The sequence below is a fragment of the Bombina bombina genome, chromosome 1 (genome assembly GCF_027579735.1).
Source record: "Bombina bombina isolate aBomBom1 chromosome 1, aBomBom1.pri, whole genome shotgun sequence".
NCBI lineage: Eukaryota > Metazoa > Chordata > Amphibia > Anura > Bombinatoridae > Bombina > Bombina bombina.
In genome coordinates, this window is record NC_069499.1 from 1,069,462,939 (window position 1) to 1,069,484,325 (window position 21,387).

Consider the following 21,387-nt stretch of genomic DNA (forward strand, 5'->3'; position numbering starts at 1 on the left):
TAAGTAAAGTTAGGATTCCTAGGATTTTGTCTTTTTTCCAAGAAGTGATTGGAGAAAGGGTTATCAGCAAGTTCCTTAAAGGGACAAATTTTAGCTTTGTCAATTCTGTTTCACAAATGTTTGGCAAATGTATCAGATGTTCAGTCTTTTTGTCAGGCTCTATCTAGAATTAAGCCTGTATTTAGACCTATTACTCCTCCCTGGAGTTTGAATTTAGTTCTTCGAGTTCTGCAAGGGGTTCCGTTTGAACCTATGCATTCCATAGATATTAAACTATTATCTTGGAAAGTTCTGTTTTTGTTTGCTATTTCTTCTGCTCAAAGAGTTTCTGAGCTTTTAGCATTACAGTGTGATTCGCCTTATCTCATATTTCATTCTGATAAGGTGGTTTTTACGTACCAAACCTGGGTTCCTTCCTAAAGTTGTTTCGAATAAGAATATTAATCAGGAAATTGTTGTTCCTTTCTTGTGTCCTAATCCTTCTTCTAAGAAGGAGCGTCTGTTACATAACTTGGACGTGGTCCATGCCTTAAAGTTTTACTTACAGGCAACTAAGGATTTCCGTCAATCATCTTCATTGTTTATTCTGGAAAGCGTAGGGGTCAGAAAGCTACGGCTACCTCTCTTTCTTTTTGGCTGAGAAGTATCATCCGTCTGGCATATGAGACTGCTAGACAGCAGCCTCCTGAAAGAATTACGGCTCATTCTTCTAGGGCTGTGGCTTCCACATGGGCTTTTAAAAACGATGCATCTGTGTAACAGATTTGTAAGGCTTCGACTTGGTCGTCCCTTCACACTTTTTCCAAATTTTACAAATTTGATACTTTTGCTTCTTCTGAGGCTATCTTTGGGAGAAAGGTTCTTCAAGCAGTGGTGCCTTCCTTTTAGGTTCCTGTTTTGTCCCTCCTTTTCATCCGTGTCCTATTGCTTTGGTATTTGTTTCCCACAAGTAAGGATGAAATCCGTGGACTCGTCATATCTTTGTAAAAGAAAACTAAATTTATGCTTACCTGATATTACTTTCTTTTATGATATGACGAGTCCACGGCCCACCCTGTTCTTTTTAAGACAGTTTTTTTTATATATTTTTTGTAAACTTCAGTCACCTCTGCACCTTTTTAGCCTTTCCTTTTTCTCTTCCTATACCTTAGGCCGAATGACTGAGGGTGGAGGGGAAGGGAAGGGGCTATATATACTGCTCTGCTGTGGTGCTCTTTGCCACTTCCTGTTAGCAGGAGGTTAATATCCCACAAGTAAGGAGGAAATCCGTGGACTCGTCATATCGTAAAAGAAAGTAATTTATCAGGTAAGCATAAATTTAGTTTTCTGTCTGACCGTCCTACCATCCCCTTATTCTCACTTGGTACCCCGGGCTACTGACCTATTCACCCACCTTAAAAACGTCCCTGCATGTGAACAAAAAATAAATTAGATAAATAATAAAATAGATTTACATGCCAGTCCTCAGCAGAAGCAGCAGTGTTGTGGCAAACATCCAGGTCCTCTCGCTCCTTGACTCCTACTCTCTTGCCTCTTCTCTTCTTTCTTCTTCAAGTTCTCAGTGCTCGCCTGGCCTCCTCACATCACACTGTCTCTCACTCGGCTAATCTGTTGTTCCCTCCTAGGGCGCACTGCTTCTGCCTCTTCAGACAGTCATGTCACGTGACTGACAACTCTGGTCACTGTAACAGGCGCTTATTGGCTCCCCCGGGTCGGCCCCAAAGAGGCCACTATAGAGCAACCTCAAATGGGCACTTATGGGCCTCGCAAATGAGCTTCCTTAACCACCTTCCACCAGTGGGTGGCGCAGCTCTCCCGGGCCCATAGCAAAAAGGAACAAGAATGTTGTGCAATGGAGGGCAGCAGACCTGCTTGTGCCTCTCCATTGCACAACATTTAGCTTGGTAAAAAAATGTGTAATTTATTTTTTAAAGCAATAAAAAAATATTTTTTGCCCATATGACAGGTGAAGCACTGCCTCACCTGCCTCTAGTGATTGCATCTCTCTCTCTCACTCTCTTATACACAACAACATTTAAAATTAGGGGGTGGTAAAAAGTGGGTTTAAAATCCTCCACTACGCAAAAATATAGAGAAAATAACTCATTTTGTAGTTCATTAACAAATCTAGACAGGCCAGAAGGCTTGTTTTTCCCACAGAAAACCTCTGAATTATATTATTTCCAATGCAGCAAAGGATTCTGGGTAAGATATGCAAATGAGGTTCACAATGACACACTTTTTTTACTTCGCCTGCTTTTCTGCAGATTCCCTTTACGCCAAAGCTTCGCTGTTCACACAGCTTATAAGCTTAGCTAGGGTTAGTGCAGTGATTCATAACCATAACCATGGATTAAAATTAGCATAGGCGATTGAGAGTTTGCGCATAGAAGCAGTATTAATATTTACGGGTCCTGTGAAACATATGAAGTAGAAGACACAAGCAGAAAAAGATTTAAATTAATTGGTAGTAACAGAAAAATAATTAAATGTTTCAGCAACAAAACGGCAAGAGAGAATTTCAGAAGGGCTTGTTCTGCTCAGCTGCCAGCTTCTGCATTGTACATATTTCTCTGTTTCCTAAGGGTGAGACTCACAAATGCTTTTAATGAAAAAGCCCAGGCATTCAATTAGTGTTTGTTCTAGATGTACTAAAGCTTAATGTAATATACAGCTTTTTATTTTACCCAGCATTCCATACTCTGTGTACCCAACCTTACAACTACTTGTCCTTGGTTGAACCCCTCGCTAGGACAAATAGTATGTCTATGCCAATAACATAGGCAGTTGAGACACCTATACCTATTACCTGTTAATCATTTGTAATCTTTTAAGAGACAGGGCTTTCACTACATGTTAAAGGGACACTAAACCCAAAATTTTTATTTCATGATTCAGATAGAGAATACATTCCAATTTACTTCTATTATTTATTTTGCTTATTTTTTTAGATATCCTTTGTTGAAGAAATACCAATGCACATGGGTGAGCCAATCACACAAGGCTTCTATGTGCAGCAACCAATCGAGCTACTGAGCCTATCTAGATATGCTTTTCAGCAAAGATTATCAAGAGAATAAAACAAATTAGATAATAGAAACAAATTAGAAAGTTGTTTAAAAATGCATGCTCTTTCTAAAGATTTGGCTTTCATGTCCCTTTAAGCTCATTATTGCAAACAAATTAACGATCAGAAGTCATATTTTTGTAATCATGTTGTGCATGTTCATCTTTGTATTTGAGCAGGCATCACTATTTTGTACATTTCACTTAAAATGTGAATTGCTTGGGATGTATTCTGGTTTTGTTTTCTAAACTTCAAATCACTCAGTTTAATTTAAAAATTTTTTTTTTTATTAACATGTAGTGTAGGTATTTTCTCTTTAAGTAATTTAAAATCGGTGTCATTAACTTACTTTCTTTTTTACAGGTGCTTGTTTTGTTTGGAAGAGCAGTCAATATTTTTCCTCTTTCTTATCTGCTCAATTTTTTCCGGGACCATAAAATTACCCCAAAAATGATGTTCATCATGTGGTTCAGTGGTAAGTATATTTGCATTAAGCTATTAAAATAGATTTTCTTGCAAAGTAGAAGGTACTGACAAAAGACGTTATTCAAGAGTGTGGATTTCATATATATATATATATATATATATATATATATATATATATATATATATATATATATATATATATATATATATATATATATATATATATATATATATACACACATACATATACTGTATATATATATATATATCTCAAAAGGAAAAAAAGGCTTCAGCTCCAATATGTGTAGTTTAAATAGCCAATAAGTAATAGACAACCCCTTTTAAAATGTGTATATATATATATATGTATAGAATTAAGTAGAATGTTACCATTCAGTGTCAGTGAGTGGAAACAGGCGTTACTCAAGTAAATGCGCTAGTCAGAGGTATGAAAATCTCATAGAGCAGCTATGAAGGTACAAATATTGTATGATAGACTAAGTCTATACAATATAGGAAAAATAGGAGTCAAAGGGTAAACAGCGCTTATGGAGATTCTTAAAAACTGAATAATATTAAAATCTCGGCAGTGTTGGTGGGTAAAGAAAACAAAAAAAAAAAAAAAAAAAAAAAGGGAAGAGAAGTATATGAATATACGTATATATATTAGAGTCTTTGATAGGATATTGGAATCCTAGTGTAATGAAGGCGTAATAGATACCCTTACCAAAAGTTACCTCAATCCTATGAGGTAAGTTTGCCGCATTGGAGGATGTATCTAGTGGTTGAATGAATCCTGGATGTTCTGGTCTGTATAAAATCGCTGCCTCTTGGAGTAGAATGGGATGTGGGTCCCCTTTGTGCTGGTTTCTTTAGGAAACTTCCTGTATTTATTGCCTCTTGGAGCTTGGTTTTCTTGTCTTGGTATGAACTTTAGGATGTCAGAGCAGGTGACGTGGTTACAGGGTACTTATTTCTTTTTTCTTTTCTTATTTTTTCTTCATTTTCCTTAGAGTTGTGTTAGCAGATACAAAACTCACGTCTGTGGTACACAAAGATATTTCCTTCCTTCCTAGTACTGTGTGCATAAAATATTTCCAAGCACGCCACTCACAAATTTCCCTTTTCCGACTCCGAGTACTAGGAAGGAAGGAAATATCTTTGTGTACCACAGACGTGAGTTTTGTATCTGCTGACACAACTCTAAGGAAAATGAAGAAAAAATAAGAAAAGAAAAAAGAAACAAGTACCCTGTAACCACGTCACCTGCTCTGACATCCTAAAGTTCATACCAAGACAAGAAAACCAAGCTCCAAGAGGCAATAAATACAGGAAGTTTCCTAAAGAAACCAGCACAAAGGGGACCCACATCCCATTCTACTCCAAGAGGCAGCGATTTTATACAGACCAGAACATCCAGGATTCATTCAACCACTAGATACATCCTCCAATGCGGCAAACTTACCTCATAGGATTGAGGTAACTTTTGGTAAGGGTATCTATTACGCCTTCATTACACTAGGATTCCAATATCCTATCAAAGACTCTAATATATATACGTATATTCATATACTTCTCTTCCCTTTTTTTTTTTTTTTTTTTTTTTTTTTTTGTTTTCTTTACCCACCAACACTGCCGAGATTTTAATATTATTCAGTTTTTAAGAATCTCCATAAGCGCTGTTTACCCTTTGACTCCCATATATATATATATATATATATACATATATATATATATATATATATATATATTGGGGCATCCAGAGCATGGAGATCTAAGTGATTCTATCAAAAAATTAAGAAAGAAAAGTAGATCCTACCCAGCACAACTAATTTTAGGCTTAATTACATATTTAAGCTGAAAAACAATAGAGGAGAGGCGTATCAAGTTCTCAAACACAGTGAAATTTATTGATATAACATTCTATTTGGTAATCAAATGAGCAAATTAAGACTTGGAGCTTCACTGAAATAGAAGGTCAATTATACTGAAGGGGTACCCCTTGTAACACTATTACTGGCAGTCCCAAGGTAAAAAGGCCTTGTCACTCCAGGCAATTGGTGCCTTACTCATAAGAGTTAACAGTCAGTCACTTAGCGTCCTAGTAATAGTGTTACAAGGGGTACCCCTTCAGTATAATTGACCTTCTATATTCAGTGGAGCTCCAAGTCTTAATTTGCTCATCTGATTAACAAATAGAATGTTAAATTAATAAATATCACTGTGTTTGATGTGTTTTTCAACTTAAATATGTAATTATGCCTTAACATAAGTTGTGCTGGGCAGGATCTACTTTTCTTTCTCAATTTTTTGATGTATATATATTATACACATATATATAATTTATTTTTATTTATGTTTTCAACAATTTACAGTATGTCAGAATGTCAATGATCTGTTGTTTTAGGTTTGCGAGGTGCTATTCCATATGCTCTGAGCCTTCACTTGGAGCTAGAACCAATTGAAAAGCGACAACTTATAGGGACGACCACTATAATCATTGTGCTCTTCACTATACTCCTATTGGGAGGGGGCACTATGCCACTCATTCGTCTGATTGACATTGAGGACTCCAAAGCACGGAGAAGGAGTAAAAAAGATATCAACCTCAGCAAGACAGAAAAAATGGTTAGTTACATTCAAATTATTTATATATGTACATTTGTGTGTGAAAAGTGATGGGTACAATTGCATTTTCATAGGGATACAGTATATAACACAGAGAATATGGAGTCCGTGTTACAATCTAATTATGAGTGGGGAGCACTTACAAACCCAGAAGGTTGAAATGGATTTATTTAACTACTTTTGATGAAATTTAAATACTGTTAAATGCTTTCTTAATAAAGAGTAGCCTAGCAGTTTATAATAGTTTATTGTATTTAAAGCTACTGTAGGAAAACCATTTAATATGGATTGTGTTCTCTTTCCTACCTCCCACTGAAATTAAATGATGAGACGGAGGTAAAGGAGGTATTTTCATACTATTTTAACTAATTTAATACACTCATTGGTAACAAATTGGACTAGATTACAAGTGGTGCGCTAATGTTAGTTACTTGCGCGCATATTATACAGTTGAAAGTAACTAGGCCGCATGAGCACGAACTAAATTTGTTCCCCTTTGGTTAGCACGACTGAGGACCTCTCGTAAAGGGTTATGGCTGAAAAAAAGTTGCATTAAATACAAGATAAATACATTAAAATAAAGTGTTACACTCATAAATACAATATCTAATAAAAGTTATAAATATAAATCCACTCTAAGATACCAAGAGAATGAAGACAAATTGATAATAAAAGTAAATTAGAAAGTCGTTTAAAATTACATTCTCTATCTGAATCATGAAAGAAAATGTTAGGGTTGCATATCCCTTTAACTCCTTTCGGGTTAGCGTGCAATCGATAAGTGTAGGTTTTGCTAAGTTTGAATTCTCTATTAACCCTTTGAGTGCTAAGCACTTTCCCACCTGGGTGCTAAGATTTTTTTAATGTTTTTTTTTTTAATTTTTTTATTTTTTTCAGACCCCAAGACTTACACTATTGGAAAAGTTAGGTGATTACCTTTCCAATGTTGGGTCTTGGGGGTCTGTAGCTACTTAGATGCCTGAGATACAGGCTTATAAGCAGCATGCCCCTGCTCCTATACTTAACATTGTTAAGTATAAATAAAGTTGCGCGGTGACGTCATGACGTTATTGCGTGTGACGTCCTCACGCAAAACAGGAAGCCCCGGCGATGCCTGTCACTCTACAGGCATGATCGCTGGGGTAGGAGCGGGTCGGAGCCCCCAGATCTCCTTCAAGGTGGGAGAGTGCTAATGACGGCTCTGAGCCGTCATTAGCACCAGAGTGGGAAACTCTGTGACGGCTCAGAGCCGTCATTAGCACTCAAAGGGTTAAAGTCTATGGGGAGAAGAAGTTAGCTCGGTCGTGATAGCTAAAGTTAGTGTGTGTTGTCTTTCGTGCGCAAACGTTTTACTTTCAACTTGTAATACGTATGCTAACCCACGCGCGTTTAAAGTTTACTTCTGCCAGTGTCTGCACGCGAGCGAAAGCATTAAATAGTGTGCCACTTGTAATGGCCCATGAAAGGGTAAAAAAATATATATGACAGAACAATGTCCCTTTTAAATGAAGTTATACAGAAATAACTAACTGAAAAACATGACCATTTTCCACAGCTGCAGGTCTGAATATAAAGTCAGTTTAAAACATCTTGTGGGCTTGATTTAGAGAAAATGTATTCTAAAATTATCATCTCCATAGAAAAATATAGAAATGGTCTATCAACCTTGACAGCAAAAGTTCATTTGAGGTGAATTTTTATAATGTTTCTTCCCAAACATTTTCTGAATTGCGAGATTATGGTTTAATATACAAATCTTTTTGGTTTAGAATGAAATAAAATATTTTTGAGATGTCAGCCTGCAATCAATGAATACAATTTATTCAGCACCTTTTTCCTTTTCAAACCTCTTATGTTTTTGCTTTGTTTTTTCATTTTCTATGGTTGTACATTGAAGAAATAAATACATTTCTGTCAAACATTTCATAAAACATGTTTGAACAAGCATGTAAAGGAATTTTAATTAGTATGGTAAACAGACGGACTTTGTCTTTTATCACTATTGTTTGTATATAGACAGCTTTATTAAAATGCATCATTTCCTGGTTTATCAGAAAACATTTTCGGCTAGATTACGAGTTGTGCGTTAGGGTAAAAAAGCAATGTTAAGAGGTCCGAACGCTGCTTTTTTACGCCCACTGCTATTACGAGTCTTGAAGGTTTAGGGTCACCGCACACTTCTTTGACCTTACCGCAAAACGACTTACGTAAACTTAGTAAAGTCTTTTTTCTATGGGACTTCCATAGCGTCGGTATTACGAGTCTGTCCTGGGAGGCCAAAAAGTGAGCGGTACACCCCACCCAGTCAAGATCCGTAACGCATTCTAAACTCAGTAGTTAAGAGTTTTATGGTACAACGCCGTAACATAAAACTCATAACTAAAGTGCTAAAAAGTACACTAACACCCATAAACTACATATTAACCCCTAAACCGAGGCCCTCCCGCATCGCAATCACTATAATAAAATTTTCTCCAACATAGGTGTGTCCGGTCCACGGCGTCATCCTTACTTGTGGGATATTCTCTTCCCCAACAGGAAATGGCAAAGAGCCCAGCAAAGCTGGTCACATGATCCCTCCTAGGCTCCGCCTACCCCAGTCATTCTCTTTGCCGTTGCACAGGCAACATCTCCACGGAGATGGTTAAGAGTTTTTTGGTGTTTAAATGTAGTTTTTATCCTTCAATCAAGAGTTTGTTATTTTAAAATAGTACTGGTATGTACTATTTACTCTGAAACAGAAAAGAGATGAAGATTTCTGTTTGTAAGAGGAAGATGATTTTAGCAACCGTTACTAAAATCGATGGCTGTTTCCACACAGGACTGTTGAGATGAAGTAACTTCAGTTGGGGGAAACAGTGAGCAGACTTTGCTGCTTGAGGTATGACTGGCCACATTTCTAACAAGACTTGTAATGCTGGAAGGCTGTCATTTTCCCTATGGGAACCGGTAAGCCATTTTCTTAGTTAAGTATAAGAATAAAGGGCTTCACAAGGGCTTTAAAGACTGGTAGACATATTTCTGGGCTAAAACGATTTCTTTCTAAGCATATTTAGTGGATTATAACTATAAATAGTTCTTATAATCTTGGGGATTGTTTTAAAAAAACGGCAGGCACTGTATTGGACACCTTTTTCACTGGGGGCCTTTTCTAGTCATAGGCAGAGCCTCATTTTCGCGCCACTAATGCGCAGTTGTTTTTGGAGAGCAAGGCATGCAGATGCATGTGTGAGGAGCTAAGAACCACTGAAAAAGCTTATTGAAGGCGTCATTTGGTATCGTATTCCCCTCTGGGCTTGGTTGGGTCTCAGCAAAGCAGATACCTGGGACTGTATAGGGGTTAAATGTAAAAACGGCTCCGGTTCCGTTATTTTAAGAGTTAAAGCTTTCAAATTTGGTGTGGCTTTAAGACACTGTGGTGAAATTTTGGTGAATTTTGAACAATTCCTTCATACTTTTTCACATATTCAGTAATAAAGTGTGTTCAGTTTAAAATTTAAAGTGACAGTAACGGTTTTATTTTAAAACGTTTTTTGTGCTTTGTTATCAAGTTTATGCCTGTTAACATGTCTGAACCATCAGATAGACGATGTTCTATATGTTTGAAAGCCAAGGTTCCTCCCCATTTAAATATATGTGATGATTGTGACATAGTGTCCAAACAAAGTAGGGACAATGATGCCACTGATAATGATGTTGCCCAAGATGATTCCTCAAGTGAGGGGAGTAAGCATGGTACTGCATCATCCCCTTCTGTGTCTACACCAGTCATGCCCACACAAGAGGCCCCTAGTACATCTAGTGCGCCAATACTTATTACTATGCAACAATTAACGGCTGTAATGGATAATTCTATTAAAAACATTTTGTCCAAAATGCCCACTTATCAGAGAAAGCGCGATTGCTCTGTTTTAGATACTGAAGAGCAAGAGGACGCTGATGATAATGGTTCTGACATACCCTCACACCAATCTGAAGGGGCCAGGAGGGAGGTTTTGTCTGAGGGAGAAATTTCAGATTCAGGAAAAATTTCTCAACAAGCTGAACCTGATGTTATTACTTTTAAATTTAAATTAGAACATCTCCGCGCTCTGCTTAAGGAGGTATTATCTACTCTGGATGATTGTGACAATTTGGTCATTCCAGAGAAATTATGTAAGATGGACAAGTTCCTAGAGGTCCCGGTGCCCCCCGATGCTTTTCCTATACCCAAGCGGGTGGCGGACATTGTAAATAAGGAATGGGAAAGGCCCGGCATACCTTTTGTTCCTCCCCCTATATTTAAGAAAGGCCAAATTCATAAGGTTTCATTCAGACAACATGACGACTGTCGCATATATCAACCATCAGGGGGGAACAAGGAGTTCCCTGGCGATGGAAGAAGTGACCAAAATAATTCAATGGGCGGAGAATCACTCCTGCCACTTGTCTGCAATCCACATCCCAGGAGTGGAAAATTGGGAAGCGGATTTTCTGAGTCGTCAGACTTTCCATCCGGGGGAGTGGGAACTCCATCCGGAAATCTTTGCCCAAATAACTCAATTATGGGGCATTCCAGACATGGATCTGATGGCGTCTCGTCAGAACTTCAAGGTTCCTTGCTACGGGTCCAGATCCAGGGATCCCAAGGCGACTCTAGTAGATGCACTAGTAGCACCTTGGACTTTCAACCTAGCTTACGTATTCCCACCGTTTCCTCTCATTCCCAGGCTGGTAGCCAGGATCAATCAGGAGAGGACTTCGGTGATCTTGATAGCTCCTGCGTGGCCACGCAGGACTTGGTATGCAGACCTGGTGAATATGTCATCGGCTCCACCATGGAAGCTACCTTTGAGACAGGACCTTCTTGTTCAAGGTCCATTCGAACATCCGAATCTGGTTTCCCTCCAACTGACTGCTTGGAGATTGAACGCTTGATTTTATCAAAGCGTGGGTTTTCAGATTCTGTCATAGATACTCTTATTCAGGCTAGAAAGCCTGTAACTAGGAAAATTTACCATAAAATATGGAAAAAATATATCTGTTGGTGTGAATCTAAAGGATTCCCATGGAACAAGATAAAAATTCCTAAGATTCTATCCTTTCTACAAGAGGGTTTGGAGAAAGGATTATCTGCAAGTTCTTTGAAGGGACAGATCTCTGCTTTATCTGTTTTACTTCACAAAAAGCTGGCGGCTGTGCCAGATGTTCAAGCTTTTGTTCAGGCTCTGGTTAGAATCAAGCCTGTTTACAGACCTTTGACTCCTCCTTGGAGTCTCAATTTAGTTCTTTCAGTTCTTCAAGGGGTTCCGTTTGAACCCTTACATTCCGTAGATATTAAGTTACTATCTTGGAAAGTTTTGTTTTTGGTTGCAATTTCTTCTGCTAGAAGAGTTTCAGAGTTATCTGCTCTGCAGTGTTCTCCTCCTTATCTGGTGTTCCATGCAGATAAGGTGGTTTTGCGTACTAAGCCTGGTTTTCTTCCGAAAGTTGTTTCTAACAAAAATATTAACCAGGAGATAGTTGTGCCTTCTTTGTGTCCGAATCCAGTATCAAAGAAGGAACGTTTGTTACACAATTTGGATGTAGTTCGTGCTCTAAAATTCTATTTAGAGGCTACAAAGGATTTCAGACAAACATCTTCTTTGTTTGTTGTTTATTCTGGTAAAGGGAGAGGTCAAAAAGCAACTTCTACCTCTCTCTCTTTTTGGCTTAAAAGCATCATCCGATTGGCTTATGAGACTGCCGGACGGCAGCCTCCTGAAAGAATCACAGCTCACTCCACTAGGGCTGTGGCTTCCACATGGGCCTTCAAGAACGAGGCTTCTGTTGACCAGATATGTAAGGCAGCGACTTGGTCTTCACTGCACACTTTTGCCAAATTTTACAAATTTGATACTTTTGCTTCTTCTGAGGCTATTTTTGGGAGAAAGGTTTTGCAAGCCGTGGTGCCTTCCATCTAGGTGACCTGATTTGCTCCCTCCCTTCATCCGTGTCCTAAAGCTTTGGTATTGGTTCCCACAAGTAAGGATGACGCCGTGGACCGGACACACCTATGTTGGAGAAAACAGAATTTATGCTTACCTGATAAATTACTTTCTCCAACGGTGTGTCCGGTCCACGGCCCGCCCTGGTTTTTTAATCAGGTCTGATGAATTATTTTCTCTAACTACAGTCACCACGGTATCATATGATTTCTCCTATGCATATTCCTCCTTTACGTCGGTCGAATGACTGGGGTAGGCGGAGCCTAGGAGGGATCATGTGACCAGCTTTGCTGGGCTCTTTGCCATTTCCTGTTGGGGAAGAGAATATCCCACAAGTAAGGATGACGCCGTGGACCGGACACACCGTTGGAGAAAGTAATTTATCAGGTAAGCATAAATTCTGTTTTTAACCCCTAATCTGCCGCTCTGGACACCGCCGCCACCTACATTATATTTATGAACCCCTAATCTGCTGCCCCCAACATCGCCGACACCTACATTATATTTATTAACCCCTAATCTTCCGCCCTCAATGTCGCCGCAATCTACATATACTTATTAACCCCTAATCTGTCGCCGCCACTCTATTAGTTATTAACCCCTAAATCTAACCCCAACACCCCCTGACTTAAATATAATTAAAATAAATCTAAAGAAAATTACTATCATAACCTAAATTATTTCTATTTAAAACTAAATACTTACCTATAAAATAAACCCTGCGCTAGCTACAATATAACTAATAGTTACATTGTAGCTAGCTTAGGTTTTATTTTTATTTTACAGGCAAGTTTGTATTTATTTTAAATAGGTAGAATAGTTATTAAATAGTTAATAGTTAGATTAGGTGTAATTAGTTTAAATATCTTGTAATTTGTTTATTATTTTCTTTAATTTAGTGTTTGTTTTTTTGTACTTTAGCTAATTTAATTGATTTAATTGTTGTTAATTTATTTAATTATACTGTAGTGTTAGGTGTTAGTGTAACTTAGGTTAGGTTTTATTTTACAGGTAAATTTTGTATTTATTTTAGCTAGGTAGTTAGTAAATAGTTAATAACTATTTAATAACTATTCTACCTAGTTAAAATAAATACAAACTTGCCTGTAAAATAAAAATAAATCCTAAGCTAGCTATGATGTAACAGTTATATTGTAGCTAGCTTAGGGTTTATTTTATAGGTAAGTATTTAGTTTTAAATAGGAATAATTTAGGTAATGATAGTAATTTTCTTTAGATTTATTTTAATTATATTTGTTAGGGGGTGTTAGGGTTAGACTTAGATTTAGGGGTTAATAACTTTAATATAGTGGCAGCGATGTTGGGGCAGCAGATTAGGGGTTAATAAATGTAGGTAGGTGGCGTTGATGTTAGGGACGGCAGATTACGGGTTAATAATATTTAACTAATATTTGCGAGGCGGGAGTGCGGCGGTTTAGGGGTAAATATGTTTATTATAGTGGCGGTGATGTTGGGGGCGGCAGATTAGGGGTTAATAAGTGTAGGTAGGTGGCGGCAACATTGGGGGCGGCAGATTAGGGGTTAATAAATATAATGTAGGTGGCGGCGATGTTGGGGGCAGCAGATTAGGGGTTCATAAGTATAATGTAGGTGGCGGTGGTGTCCGGAGCGGCAGATTAGGGGTTAATAAATATAATGCAGGTGGCGGCGATGTCGGGGGCGGCAGATTAGGGGTTAATAAGTGTAAGATTAAGGGTGTTTAGAGTTGGGGTTCATGTTAGGGTGTTAGGTGTAAACATAAATTTTATTTCCCCATAGGAATCAATGGGTCTGCGTTACTGAGTTGTATGCTGCTTTCTTCTGTTAAGTGTGATCAGTCCACGGGTCATCATTACTTCTGGGATATTACTCCTCCCCAACAGGAAGTGCAAGAGGATTCACCCAGCAGAGCTGCATATAGCTCCTCCCCTCTACGTCACTCCCAGTCATTCTCTTGCACCCAACGATAGATAGGATGTGTGAGAGGACTATGGTGATTATACTTAGTTTTATATCTTCAATCAAAAGTTTATTATTTTATAATAGCACCGGAGTGTGTTATTACCTCTCTGGCAGAGTTTGAAGAAGAATCTACCAGAGTTTTTACTATGATTTTAGCCGGAGTAGTTAAGATCATATTGCTGTTTCTCGGCCATCTGAGGAGAGGTAAACTTCAGATCAGGGGACAGCGGGCAGATTAATCTGCAAAGAGGTATGTAGCAGCTTTTATTTTCTGACAATGGAATTGATGAGAAAATCCTGCCATACCGATATAATGTCATGTATGTATATTTTACACTTCAGTATTCTGGGGAATGGTACTTCACTGGAATTACACTGTGTACATAAAACTTTAGCCTATTTTGCAGGGACTAGCAACAGGCTTTTTAATAACTCTTAATTTATGTTAAACGTTTTTGCTGGAATGTAAAATCGTTTTCATTTTCTGAGGTACTGGATGAATAAATGTTTGGGCACTATTTTTCCACTTGGCAGTTGCTTGATCTAATTTCTGACAGTTTCTGATCTCTCTCACTGTTGTGTGTGAGGGGGAGGGGCCATTTTTTGGCGCTTTTGCTACGCATCAAAAAATTTCAGTCAGCAGCTCATTGTATTTCCTGCATGATCCGGTTCATCTCTACAGAACTCAGGGGTCTTCAAAACTTGTTTTGAGGGAGGTAATCCTCACAGCAGAGCTGTGAGATTGTAGTTGACTGTGATAAAAAACGTTTATTCTGTAATTTTTTTCTGCTATCAGGGTTAGTTGTCTTTTGCTAATGGGAACAAACCTTTGCTAAAGTTGTGTTGTTTACAAAGATTGATGCTATAACTGTTTCAGTTTATTAATTTTCAACTGTCATAAATCTTCTGTGCTTCTTATAGGCACAGTACGTTTTCATAATATTTTACTAGAATAGTATTCCAAGTTGCAACTTTATTTGCTAGTGTGTTAAACATGTCTGATTCAGAGGAAGATACCTGTGTTATTTGTGCTAATGCCAAAGTGGAGCCCAATAGAAAACAGAATTTATGTTTACCTGATAAATTACTTTCTCCAACGGTGTGTCCGGTCCACGGCGTCATCCTTACTTGTGGGATATTCTCCTCCCCAACAGGAAATGGCAAAGAGCCCAGCAAAGCTGGTCACACGATCCCTCCTAGGCTCCGCCTTCCCCAGTCATTCGACCGACGTAAAGGAGGAATATTTGCATAGGAGAAACCATATGATACCGTGGTGACTGTAGTTAAAGAAAATAAATTATCAGACCTGATTAAAAAACCAGGGCGGGCCGTGGACCGGACACACCGTTGGAGAAAGTAATTTATCAGGTAAACATAAATTCTGTTTTCTCCAACATAGGTGTGTCCGGTCCACGGCGTCATCCTTACTTGTGGGAACCAATACCAAAGCTTTAGGACACGGATGAAGGGGGGGAGCAAATCAGGTCACCTAGATGGAAGGCACCACGGCTTGCAAAACCTTTCTCCCAAAAATAGCCTCAGAAGAAGCAAAAGTATCAAACTTGTAAAATTTAGTAAAAGTGTGCAGTGAAGACCAAGTCGCTGCCTTACATATCTGATCAACAGAAGCCTCGTTCTTGAAGGCCCATGTGGAAGCCACAGCCCTAGTGGAATGAGCTGTGATTCTGTCAGGAGGCTGCCGTCCGGCAGTCTCGTAAGCCAATCTGATGATGCTTTTAATCCAAAAAGAGAGAGAGGTAGAAGTTGCTTTTTGACCTCTCCTTTTACCAGAATAAACAACAAACAAGGAAGATGTTTGTCTAAAATCCTTTGTAGCATCTAAATAGAATTTTAGAGCACGAACAACATCCAAATTGTGCAACAAACGTTCCTTCTTTGAAATTGGATTCGGACACAAAGAAGGCACGACTATCTCCTGGTTAATGTTTTTGTTAGAAACAACTTTCGGAAGAAAACCAGGTTTAGTACGTAAAACCACCTTATCTGCATGGAACACCAGATAAGGAGGAGAACACTGCAGAGCAGATAATTCTGAAACTCTTCTAGCAGAAGAAATTGCAACCAAAAACAAAACTTTCCAAGATAATAACTTAATATCAACGGAATGTAAGGGTTCAAACGGAACCCCCTGAAGAACTGAAAGAACTAAATTGAGACTCCAAGGAGGAGTCAAAGGTTTGTAAACAGGCTTGATTCTAACCAGAGCCTGAACAAAGGCTTGAACATCTGGCACAGCTGCCAGCTTTTTGTGAAGTAACACAGACAAGGCAGAAATCTGTCCCTTCAAGGAACTTGCAGATAATCCTTTCTCCAAACCTTCTTGAAGAAAGGATAGAATCTTAGGAATTTTTACCTTGTCCCAAGGGAATCCTTTAGATTCACACCAACAGATATATTTTTTCCATATTTTGTGGTAAATTTTTCTAGTTACAGGCTTTCTGGCCTGAACAAGAGTATCAATGACAGAATCTGAGAATCCTCGCTTTGATAAGATCAAGCGTTCAATCTCCAAGCAGTCAGTTGGAGTGAGACCAGATTCGGATGTTCGAACGGACCTTGAACAAGAAGGTCTCGTCTCAAAGGTAGCTTCCATGGTGGAGCCGATGACATATTCACCAGGTCTGCATACCAAGTCCTGCGTGGCCACGCAGGAGCTATCAAGATCACCGATGCCCTCTCCTGATTGATCCTGGCTACCAGCCTGGGGATGAGAGGAAACGGCGGGAATACATAAGCTAGTTTGAAGGTCCAAGGTGCTACTAGTGCATCTACTAGAGTCGCCTTGGGATCCCTGGATCTGGACCCGTAGCAAGGAACCTTGAAGTTCTGACGAGAGGCCATCAGATCCATGTCTGGAATGCCCCACAGTTGAGTAATTTGGGCAAAGATTTCCGGATGGAGTTCCCACTCCCCCGGATGAAATGTCTGACGACTCAGAAAATCCGCTTCCCAATTTTCCACTCCTGGGATGTGGATTGCAGACAAGTGGCAGGAGTGAGTCTCCGCCCATTGAATGATTTTGGTCACTTCTTCCATCACCAGGGAACTCCTTGTTCCCCCCTGATGGTTGATGTACGCAACAGTTGTCATGTTGTCTGATTGAAACCGTATGAACTTGGCCTTTGCTAGCTGAGGCCAAGCCTTGAGTGCATTGAATATCGCTCTCAGTTCCAGAATATTTATCGGTAGAAGAGATTCTTCCCGAGACCAAAGACCCTGAGCTTTCAGGGGTCCCCAGACCGCGCCCCAGCCCACCAGACTGGCGTCGGTCGTGACAATGACCCACTCTGGTCTGCGGAAGCTCATCCCCTGTGACAGGTTGTCCAGGGACAGCCACCAACGGAGTGAATCTCTGGTCCTCTGATTTACTTGTATCGTCGGAGACAAGTCTGTATAGTCCCCATTCCACTGACTGAGCATGCACAGTTGTAATGGTCTTAGATGAATACGCGCAAAAGGAACTATACTAAGTATTTGACAAGAGTTCAGAAGTTTTGTTTTTCTGGCCTCTGTCAGAAAAATCCTCATTTCTAAGGAGTCTATTATTGTTCCCAAGAAGGGAACCCTTGTTGACGGAGATAGAGAACTCTTTTCTACGTTCACTTTCCATCCGTGAGATCTGAGAAAGGCCAGGACAATGTCCGTGTGAGCCTTTGCTTGAGGAAGGGACGACGCTTGAATCAGAATGTCGTCCAAGTAAGGTACTACTGCAATGCCCCTTGGTCTTAGCACCGCTAGAAGGGACCCTAGTACCTTTGTGAAAATCCTTGGAGCAGTGGCTAATCCGAACGGAAGTGCCACAAACTGGTAATGCTTGTCCAGGAATGCGAACCTTAGGAACCGATGATGTTCCTTGTGGATAGGAATATGTAGATACGCATCCTTTAAATCCACCGTGGTCATGAATTGACCTTCCTGGATGGAAGGAAGAATTGTTCGAATGGTTTCCATTTTGAACGATGGAACCTTGAGAAACTTGTTTAGGATCTTGAGATCTAAGATTGGTCTGAACGTTCCCTCTTTTTTGGGAACTATGAACAGATTGGAGTAGAACCCCATCCCTTGTTCTCCTAATGGAACAGAATGAATCACTCCCATTTTTAACAGGTCTTCTACACAATGCAAGAATGCCTGTTTTTTTATGTGGTCTGAAGACAATTGAGACCTGTGGAACCTCCCCCTTGGGGGAAGCCCCTTGAATTCCAGAAGATAACCTTGGGAGACTATTTCTAGCGCCCAAGGATCCAGAACATCTCTTGCCCAAGCCTGAGCGAAGAGAGAGAGTCTGCCCCCCACCAGATCCGGTCCCGGATCGGGGGCCAACATCTCATGCTGTCTTGGTAGCAGTGGCAGGTTTCTTGGCCTGCTTTCCTTTGTTCCAGCCTTGCGTTGGTCTCCAGGCTGGTTTGGCTTGAGAAGTATTACCCTCCTGCTTAGAGGATGTAGCACTTGGGGCTGGTCCGTTTCTGCGAAAGGGACGAAAATTAGGTTTATTTTTGGCCTTGAAAGACCTATCCTGAGGAAGGGCGTGGCCCTTGCCCCCAGTGATATCAGAGATAATCTCTTTCAAGTCAGGGCCAAACAGCGTTTTCCCCTTGAAAGGAATGTTAAGCAATTTGTTCTTGGAAGACGCATCCGCTGACCAAGATTTTAACCAAAGCGCTCTGCGCGCCACAATAGCAAACCCAGAATTTTTCGCCGCTAACCTAGCCAATTGCAAAGTGGCGTCTAGGGTGAAAGAATTAGCCAATTTAAGAGCACGAATTCTGTCCATAATCTCCTCATAAGAAGAAGAATTATTATTGATCGCCTTTTCTAGCTCATCGAACCAGAAACACGCGGCTGTAGTGACAGGGACAATGCATGAAATTGGTTGTAGAAGGTAACCTTGCTGAACAAACATCTTTTTAAGCAAACCTTCTAATTTTTTATCCATAGGATCTTTGAAAGCACAACTATCTTCTATGGGTATAGTGGTGCGTTTGTTTAGAGTAGAAACCGCCCCCTCGACCTTGGGGACTGTCTGCCATAAGTCCTTTCTGGGGTCGACCATAGGAAACAATTTTTTAAATATGGGGGGAGGGACGAAAGGTATACCGGGCCTTTCCCATTCTTTATTTACAATGTCCGCCACCCGCTTGGGTATAGGAAAAGCTTCGGGGGGCCCCGGGACCTCTAGGAACTTGTCCATTTTACAAAGTTTCTCTGGAATGACCAAATTCTCACAATCATCCAGAGTGGATAACACCTCCTTAAGCAGAGCGCGGAGATGTTCCAATTTAAATTTAAATGTAATCACATCAGGTTCAGCTTGTTGAGAAATTTTCCCTGAATCTGAAATTTCTCCCTCAGACAAAACCTCCCTGGCCCCCTCAGACTGGTGTAGGGGCCCTTCAGAACCAATATCATCAGCGTCCTCATGCTCTTCAGTATTTTCTAAAACAGAGCAGTCGCGCTTTCGCTGATAAGTGGGCATTTTGGCTAAAATGTTTTTGATAGAATTATCCATTACAGCCGTTAATTGTTGCATAGTAAGGAGTATTGGCGCGCTAGATGTACTAGGGGCCTCCTGTGTGGGCAAGACTGGTGTAGACGAAGGAGGGGATGATGCAGTACCATGCTTATTCCCCTCACTTGAGGAATCATCTTGGGCATCATTTTCTCTAAATTTTGTGTCACATAAATCACATCTATTTAAATGAGAAGGAACCTTGGCTTCCCCACATTCAGAACACAGTCTATCTGGTAGTTCAGACATGTTAAACAGGCATAAACTTGATAACAAAGTACAAAAAACGTTTTAAAATAAAACCGTTACTGTCACTTTAAATTTTAAACTGAACACACTTTATTACTGCAATTGCGAAAAAGTATGAAGGAATTGTTCAAAATTCACCAAAATTTCACCACAGTGTCTTAAAGCCTTAAAAGTATTGCACACCAAATTTGGAAGCTTTAACCCTTAAAATAACGGAACCGGAGCCGTTTTTATATTTAACCCCTTTACAGTCCCTGGTATCTGCTTTGCTGAGACCCAACCAAGCCCAAAGGGGAATACGATACCAAATGACGCCTTCAGAAAGTCTTTTCTATGTATCAGAGCTCCTCACACATGCATCTGCATGTCATGCTTCTCAAAAACAAGTGCGCAATACAGGCGCGAAAATGAGACTCTGCCTATGATTAGGGAAAGCCCCTAGAGAATAAGGTGTCCAATACAGTGCCTGCCGGTTATTTTACAAAATTCCCAAGATAAAATAATTCCTCAAGGCTATGGAGTATAAAATATGTTTATATATAAATCGATTTAGCCCAGAAAATGTCTACAGTCTTAAAAAGCCCTTGTGAAGCCCTTTTTTCTGTCTGTAATAAAAATGGCTTACCGGATCCCATAGGGAAAATGACAGCTTCCAGCATTACATCGTCTTGTTAGAATGTGTCATACCTCAAGCAGCAAAAGTCTGCTCACTGTTCCCCCAACTGAAGTTAATTCCTCTCAACAGTCCTGTGTGGAACAGCCATCGATTTTAGTAACGGTTGCTAAAATCATTTTCCTCTTACAAACAGAAATCTTCATCTCTTTTCTGTTTCAGAGTAAATAGTACATACCAGCACTATTTTAAAATAACAAACTCTTGATTGAATAATAAAAACTACAGTTAAACACTAAAAAACTCTAAGCCATCTCCGTGGAGATGTTGCCTGTACAACGGCAAAGAGAATGACTGGGGTAGGCGGAGCCTAGGAGGGATCATGTGACCAGCTTTGCTGGGCTCTTTGCCATTTCCTGTTGGGGAGGAGAATATCCCACAAGTAAGGATGACGCCGTGGACCGGACACACCTATGTTGGAGAAATTTATGTACTAACTGTATTGATGCTACTTTAAATAAAAGTCAATCTGTACAAATTGAACAAATTTCACCAAACAGCGAGGGGAGAGTTATGCCGACTAACTCGCCTCACGTGTCAGTACCTGCATCTCCCGCTCGGGAGGTGCGCGATATTGTGGCGCCCAGTACATCTGGGCGGCCATTACAAATAACATTACAAGATATGGCTACTGTTATGACTGAAGTTTTGGCTAAATTACCAGAACTAAGAGGCAAGCGTGATCACTCTGGGGTGAGAACAGAAGGCGCTGATAATACTAGGGCCATGTCAGATACTGCGTCACAGCTTGCAGAACATGAGGACTGAGAGCTTCTGTCTGCGGCTGACGGTTCTGATCCAAACAGATTAGATTCAGATATTTCAAATTTTAAATTTAAGCTGGAGAACCTCCGTGTATTACTAGGGGAGGTGTTAGCGGCTCTGA

The 21,387-nt window shown here is 39.9% G+C and overlaps 1 protein-coding gene across 1 annotated transcript in view; it reads left to right on the forward strand.

The window, feature by feature from the left end:
• The window catches only part of SLC9A8 (solute carrier family 9 member A8), a gene marked incomplete in the record, with an annotated part of 719,342 nt that overhangs the window by 605,329 nt on the left and 92,626 nt on the right, over window positions 1–21,387 (forward strand). Inside the window, 2 exon segments of the mRNA XM_053691852.1 lie at window positions 3,431–3,542; window positions 5,901–6,121. Of these exon segments, the coding sequence (XP_053547827.1) occupies window positions 3,431–3,542; window positions 5,901–6,121 (333 nt within the window).